General features: G+C 34.7%; 1 protein-coding gene across 1 annotated transcript; it reads left to right on the top strand.

Annotated features, from left to right (window-relative positions):
- The first annotated feature begins 1,541 nt into the window (after positions 1-1,541).
- On the top strand, positions 1,542-3,466 carry LOC141600822 (protein FAR1-RELATED SEQUENCE 7-like). Its single transcript, XM_074421076.1, has 2 exons — positions 1,542-1,949; positions 2,564-3,466. The coding sequence occupies exons 1-2, from the start codon at positions 1,542-1,544 to the stop codon at positions 3,464-3,466; spliced, it is 1,311 nt and encodes a 436-aa protein (XP_074277177.1).
- The last annotated feature ends 4,619 nt before the right edge of the window (positions 3,467-8,085 follow it).

The following is an 8,085-nucleotide window of genomic DNA, read 5'->3' as shown; positions in this document are numbered from 1 at the left end:
AATCAAGTTTATAAAATTAAAAATGGAACATGAGATTAACTCCTAACAATAGGTTCAAAAGTAAGTAAACATGGACCCAAAAAAATATCAAAAAGAAATTAATTTGATATTATGAAGGTTAAGAGATCATGGAATTAAAAATCTCATATTTAGGCTTTGTTTCGAAAAAAATAAACTTAAATTTATCTAACCAAAATTTCATTTATGTTTTTTGTTTCGCAAATTCTTGTTTACAACGGTTGCTAACACGACAATCGTGAAACAGACTCGAATACTGGTTATTTAAACCCAAATAACAAATGATATGGGTTGACTTAATTAGGCATATGTTAAAAAAAATAAAATATCCACAAAAATAGCAACTAAATAATACACATACCTTATTTACAATATTCTGTTTTGACTTTGTATTATCCCACGTTCCATTTAACAGTTTCATCTTCTACCTTTCTTGGCCTCCATTTTTTTTTCCTGTGAAAGATGACCAACAATGACAATGATGATACAATACCTCCACTCCATAACGACGATATTGTAGATGAAGATGCTAATCCTAGTTCAATTATTTTGAAGGACAGATCAATTGTTTCTCTAAAAGAAGGTAATGCACGATTTTGATGCGTTTAATTTGTCTTCTTGTCAATTGTTTGATGCATTTAATTGGTCTGCTCGTCAATGATGCTCACATATTTGATGCGTTGATTGTTTATGCATTTAATTGGTCTGCTATTCAATTGTTTATGCAGCTGGTTCAATTAAATCCATTCTGATGACACACTAAAGAGAAAATGTGACCAGTTAAGTATATAATGTGACCATTAAAGTATATAATGTGACCAGTTATGAAGTATATAATGTGATTGTTTTATGCATTTAATTGGTCTTCTATTCAATTGTTTATGCGGCTGGTTCAATTTATCATCCAAAATTCATGTATGATCAATGTTATTTCGTATAATTTCAATCGTTCATCATTTTTCTTTTGTCTGCAATTTTTCAGATTTTGATGCCTCTGGTTCTCTCGTCGGATTGAAGGCTACAAAGTGGGAATACTTACTCACTCAGACACAACAAACATGCCGCAAAGAATCGGTTTTGGTACCAGAAAAGGCACTCGTCGTATCGAAAAGAATGTCGAGTATGAGAGATATTTTGTCTGTAACTGTCAGGGTGAGCACGGTAATGGCCGATCATTGAATTCTGATGGGACACCCTCTTCGTCAGGTACCCAAACGAAGAAAGTCAACATCACCAGATCTGTTTGCAAGGCTTCCATTCGGACACAATTCAACGGGAAAGGCCTTTGGGAAATATTCAACCATAACCTTGATCATAACCATAGCTTAACGCCCCCTCAATGGCAACATAACCACAGGTCAGAGAGGAAAATAACCGCTGAAGAGGGTGAGGTGGTTGAAATGATGACCGAGGCCTTGGTTCGACCATCTGTCCAATATCGTGTTTTAGCTGCTATTTCTGGAGGAGAGGAGTTTGTTTGACATACAAAGAGAGACCATATCAATTATGCTAATAGGCTTAAGATGCGTGCTATTGAAGGCGGTGATGCATCAACCTTGGTCGAATTGTTGACCAAATGTCAATCTGAAGACCCAGGTTTCTTCTACCGTTTGAAATTTGGTGCCGACGGAAGATTGTGCCATGTTTTCTGGCAGGACTCGATGATGAAGGAGGATTACTTATTGTATCATGATGTGCTTATCATTGACACCACTTACCGTACAAATAAATATAACTTGATTTGCGGTCGGCTAATTGGGATTAATAACCATTGGTCGAACATTATGTTCGGGTTTGCATTCATATCGAATGAACAAGATGAATCATTTGAGTGGTTGTTTAATGCCTTCAATGAATCAATGGGAGAAGATGTCCGTCCTGTAACTATTTTTACTGATCAAGACCTTGCTATGACAAATGCTATCAAAGAGGTAAATAACACTTAACTGGTCACATATTCTTACGTAAATGGTTACAATTTATTATTTAGCTGTAAACAGGTGCATATTCCCACGCAAAAGTGTTACCCTCATAAGTAAGTTATAAATAGTTACATAATTTTTGGAAAATGGCTACGTATAACTCAACATGTGCATATTTTGTAATCAAATATTGATACGGGACCGACTTTGTGTTATATCCGTTGTTTGTGACCATTCTGATGACATTAGTGGCCACTTTTCGTTATGAATTAAATCCTTTCTTTTGTATCTTATTAAGATCAAAATGTGACCAATTTTAAGCTATGTGTAGGTTTTGAATAACTACTATAGAATTTCCTTATTTTGTGTTGTTTGTGACCATTCAGGCTAAAATAATAGTGGCTGATGTTTTCATTTCTTTAACCTGTTATAGTACGGTTACTTTATGTACTTACATGGTCACATATTCATAATAAGATGGACACATTCTATATTTACGTTATTAATAGTTACCCCCTGATTAATTGTTATCACTCAATTGCTAGGTTTATCCAACTTCAAGGCATAGGTTATGTCAATGACATATCTAACAGAATGCTCTTTCACACTATGGTTCACTGAAGCATAATCGATCATTCCAGACCGTATTCAATAAATGTCTTAATGGTTGTTATAGCGAGGCGGAATTCGAAGATACATGGAGGAAAATGATATCAGATTACGGACTACAAGATAGTGATTGGTTTGATCGTCTATATACTTTAAGGGAAAAATGGTGCACCGCATTTAATAAGGGATACTTTTCAGCAGGTATATTATCGTCGCAGCGGAGTGAAAGCACCAACCATGCTTTGGGGTTCCAAGCAACTAAGACTACTTCACTTATCGAATTCTTTCACATATTTGAGTCAACAGTCAGAAGATGGAGGTCGGAAGAGGAACGAAATGAATTTAATAATATTCGTGCCAAGCCCACATCTGTGTTTCCTATGGTGGACTTATTAGATCATGCATCCAAAGTTTATACACTGAAATTGTTCAGGGCATTTGAGAAGGAATTCGGTATCGCAATCAGTACAAGGGCCATAGAATGTACGACTGAAGATCATATTAAGTCATACCTTGTGTATCCATCGGGTACTGATGAAAATCCACACCATGTCACCTTTGATTCTTCTAACTTGCTTATTGAGTGCACGTGTCGTAAATTTCAGGAATGCGGAATGCTATGCTTCCACTCCATCCGCATCTTACACCTCCGGTCTGTTTTCGAAATTCCCGACCGATACATTTTAAGGAGGTGGACTAAGTTTGCCAAGAAGGAAGTGTGGGACAGACTTCTTCCTAATGATAGGCGTAGAACTGGCATTAATGAGGTTGTTAATTGGCGGCGTCAATCGCTTACCATGTTCAACAATCTGATAAAAAATGATAAAAAAATGTCAGAGTGTACCCGAAGCGAGGCCGCTATTGGACCATGCTTACTCAAGAGCTCTAGAAGAGGTCCAAACTTTTTTCAACAGTAGAAGAGCGTCAGAGTGTCCAACAAATAGTGCTCCACGCACAGGTCCTACGATAATTGATCCTAAACGAGCAATTACGAAGGGGCGTAAACAAAGGAAGAAAAGCGGGATACAAAAACGAAAGTCGAACCGTCCCGCTAAAACAAATGAGGTCGAACTGCCATACACTCCCATTCCTAGGCTCTTATAAGCAAAGTAAGTTTTTACTTTTCGGTAGTTGGTACTATGCATTTTTGTTTTGCTTTAATTTTTGAACGTAGCATTTTTGTTTTACTCACCGAATATTTATACATTGTTTTTCTAATTAAATTGTCGCAAAATTATTTTTTCTACTGCATGTTCCGATATTTGGTTACAATTTGTTTCATGATATGTTGCTAGTAATAAGCTAATAAATAGCAGATACATGGCTACAAATAGTAGATATACGGCCACAAAATAAAATAACTAATTCATTTAAAAAATACAAATAGTTTAAAATTGGTCAGTAAGTATAAAATAATGTTCACAAACATTTAAAAAGTACTCTTCAACAAATGTTCCTAAATCTGGTCACAATTTAATCTTAATAAGCTACATAAACAGAAAAATGTAGACATCGGGCACTAGTAGCCACTAAGTTCAGAAGAATTATCCCACAAAATAAAAGTTACGATCTGATCTATAAAGGTTACAAATTAGTGTCAAGATTTGTTGTTAGTAACAACGTACAAATAGAATATATAGGGCTACAAATAGCAGAAATATAGCCACAAAAGTAAATGACTTTTGTAGTGTGACAAGTTAAGATTATAATTTGACCAATTAAATATTATAATGTGACCACAAAAGATATGTAGCCACAAAAGATTATAATGTGACCAATTAAGATTGTAATGTGACCACAAAAGATAACTAGCCACAAAATATTACAATGTGACCAGTTAAGATTATAATGTGACCAGTTAAGATTGTAATGTGACCACAAAAGATAACTAGCCACAAAATATTATAATGTGACTAGTTAAGATTATAATATGACCAGCTAAGATTGTAATGTGACCACAAAAGATAACTAGCCACAAAATATTATAATGTGACCAGTTAAGATTGTAATGTGACCGCAAAAGATATATAGCCACAAATGATTATAATGTGACCAATTAAGAATATAATGTGACCAGTTATGAATTATAGGCACAATGCGACTATGGAACACAGTAAAGAGAAAATGTGTTCAATTCACTTGAAATAAATTACCAAAATAAGATGTGTTCAATTCATAGATGTTTGCAATTTAAACGAGAATTTCAACTAGAAAGCAACAACAGTTTTTAATCATCTACCAAATCCAAATTAAAATATCAATATTTTTCCAACAACTTCACCAATCTGCTACTTATCCTTTACGCAATCATCCTCTACAACGGCCCCCTCAACTCCATTCTTCGTTGCCAACCTTGTGCATCTTCTTACATACACGCTTTTGCTTTTGTTTGAATCTTGTGGTCGCTTTGGACAATGCACACTCTTCTTTTGTGAAGGTCCCGGGCAGTTTGTATCACTAGTACCAATTGAATCATTGATACCAATTGAATCGATCCCAAGGTCAAAGGAGGGCGCCTCAACCAACTTCATTTCCGCTATCTCATCAATCCTCCTACCCATATCTAGAAATTGTGCCAAGAAGTTTGGATCCTTCAACGCTTGTGTAAACTCTCCTTCAATCTCCTCACGAACCTCCTCTTCATCAATCGGGGTGACATTAGCTTGCTTTTCCACTTCTTTAGTTCTAATCTCATGTAACCTTGACACAAGTTCCAAATCTCGTTTTGTCATCATCCAATTCACCAAATGGGGCTATAAAAGAGAATAACATGAACAAACAATTACTATACTTCATAAAAAAGAGTTAGTATGCTAAAAACGACTAAGTTTAGAAGAACGGTCACAATCAAAAAAATAATTGGCAACTGTAAAATTTAAAGAGGTTACAAAATATGTTAGTCAAATATTAATTACAATGGTCACAAACTATAAAAAAAATGGTCACAAACCAAACTAGAACAGTCACAAATCAGAACGGTCTCATCAATCTTTCTACCAAACCAGAACGGTCACAAACTTAAAAAATGGTTACAAACCAAACCAAAACGGTCTCATCAATCCTTCTACCAAAAAATGGTTACAAATCAAACCAGAACGGTCACAACATATAAAAAGAAACATAAATCTTGTGCAATTAATCAAAAGCCAAGCAGAATGGTCACAAACCAGAACAATCACAAGCTATAATTCTAATAAAAAAAATGGTCACAAAACCAAGAAGAATGGTCACAAACAGAATAAAAATACACTTTTAATAATGTAAAGTGTAAAGAGTAAACGACTTACATCGTTATATTTGCTTTCAATTTGTTCATTACTCAATAAATCACTTGGCAGCTCAAACGTGATAGTTCTTTTGATGCGGTCATCAGGTTTAGAATCATCACCCTCAGTTGGAAGCCTTTATATTACTTTAGGCAGATTTCGGGATCGGAGATAAGGTACGTCTTCTTATCCCAACCCCCACGACCATACTCGTTGTTGTTTTTCAATGCACCAGCCCTTTCTTCCTCCACACGCACTTTTATTTTCTCATATGTCCAATGTTTAACTAATGAAATGGTTGTTAACGTGTTTTTGTTATCCCTCCATAGAAGGCGATGAAAATAAAGTATTTGAAGCAACATCATGCATCCACCTACATTCTTTGTTCGCTTCCCTTTCCATTTGTTCACAGCTTCATTAAGCTTTTCTACCACATAAAGGCACCAATCTTGATTAATGATGTCCTCAACATTTTCCACGGCCTTTATAAACTTAAGGTCAACGTGATTATGGCATGTCGGTGCAAGGAAAGTACCCAGAGCATACAATACAAAAAGTTCTTGAAATCGTGGCCTCCTTTAGGCATCTTCAACATATCATCAACCAATGTATCACTAGAAATCTCCTCACCCGCTTTTATACCCAACCTCTTTCTCCAACACTCCATTAGCCCAAGATCAGGATTATCTTTTTTCTTATTTGAGGTACGTAATACATCCTTCCCAGTGTCACAAGGCAACATAAATGTGTCATACACATCATCTCTCGTCAAAATAAAGTACCGCCCCTCACTAATTGTGAACATCCTGGAGTCTGGGTCATAACAATTCATCAACCAATCTATCATTACGTGATACAAACCGCTAGCTCTGATCTCTAACAGCCCCCCGAAACCAATCTCTTCAACACTTCTCTTTTGCTCTAACGTCATCTTCTTAATCAGCTTAAACAAGCCGCCCGGGGACCCATATGCATCAACAACCTTTTTAGAAGACTTATTTAATATTTATACAAGATTAGTTGAACAAGTAAAAACTATAACACAATCACAGGTTAAACTATGTAAAATAAAAACTGGCCACTAATTAACCTATAATGGTCAAAACAACAGAAAATAACACAATTCTATGTTAATTAATCAAGAGCTACAAATAGTTCAAAACTGGTCACATTATATTATTAATATGATACAAAATACCACTTATAGTTCATCTATACTAGTAGATAAAATACATAACCAATAAATACCTACAAACTCAACCAGAATGGTCACAAACAACTCAACATATTGGTAATTAATCAAAAACTATACAAAGCTTAAAATCGGTCACATTTTATTCCCATCCAAAAAATGGCCACACGTTGAATCAGAATGGTCACAACCTTCTCTTAATACCGTACAAATAGAAATCCAAATAAATGGCAAAAAATTTAATAATAATGGTCACAAACAATCCAAACAACTATTTTTAAACAAATGTTCAACTATACAAATCATAAATTTCTTCACTAAGTAGAATTGAATGGTCACAAACAGGTAATGTTTATACAAGATTACTTGAACAACTATTCCATTAGTTTATACACAACCAATAAATACCTACAAACTCAACCAGAATGGTCACAAACAACTCAATAATTTCAACATATTGGTAATTAATCAAAAACTATACAAAGCTTAAAATCGGTCACATTTTATTCCCATCCAAAAAATGGCCAAAAATTGAATCAGAATGGTCACAACCTTCTCTTAATATCGTACAAATAGAAATCCAAACAAACGGCCAACAATTTAATAATTATGGTCACAAACAATCCAAACAACTACTTTTAAACAAATGCTCAACTATACAAATCATAAATTTGGTCACTAAGTAGAATTGAATGGTCACAAACAGGTAATGTTTATACAAGATTACTTGAACAACCATTCCATTAGTTTATACACAACCGAAACATAACTACAAACTCAAACAGAATGGTCACAAACAACTCAAAATAATTCAACATATTGGTAATTAATAAAAAACTATTCAACATATTGGTAATTAATCACAAACAACTAAGTTCAGAAGAATGGTCCCAAACAAAAAACAAATGGTCACAAATTAATCTAAAGATGTTACAAAACCAGTTGCATCACTCAACCCCACACAGCCACAAAATTAATCAAAATGAAGGGAGAAAAAACACAACATTAAACACAATAAACGCAGTAAGTAGTCAACTTACTTGATCAGAGCTTCATCCGAAGATACAACCATCTTACC

Source organism: Silene latifolia, chromosome 9 (assembly GCF_048544455.1).
Source record: "Silene latifolia isolate original U9 population chromosome 9, ASM4854445v1, whole genome shotgun sequence".
In the NCBI taxonomy this organism is placed as follows: Eukaryota; Viridiplantae; Streptophyta; class Magnoliopsida; order Caryophyllales; family Caryophyllaceae; genus Silene; species Silene latifolia.
The sequence above is the reverse complement of the archived record's forward strand: the minus strand, read 5'-3'. Positions and strand labels throughout refer to the sequence as shown.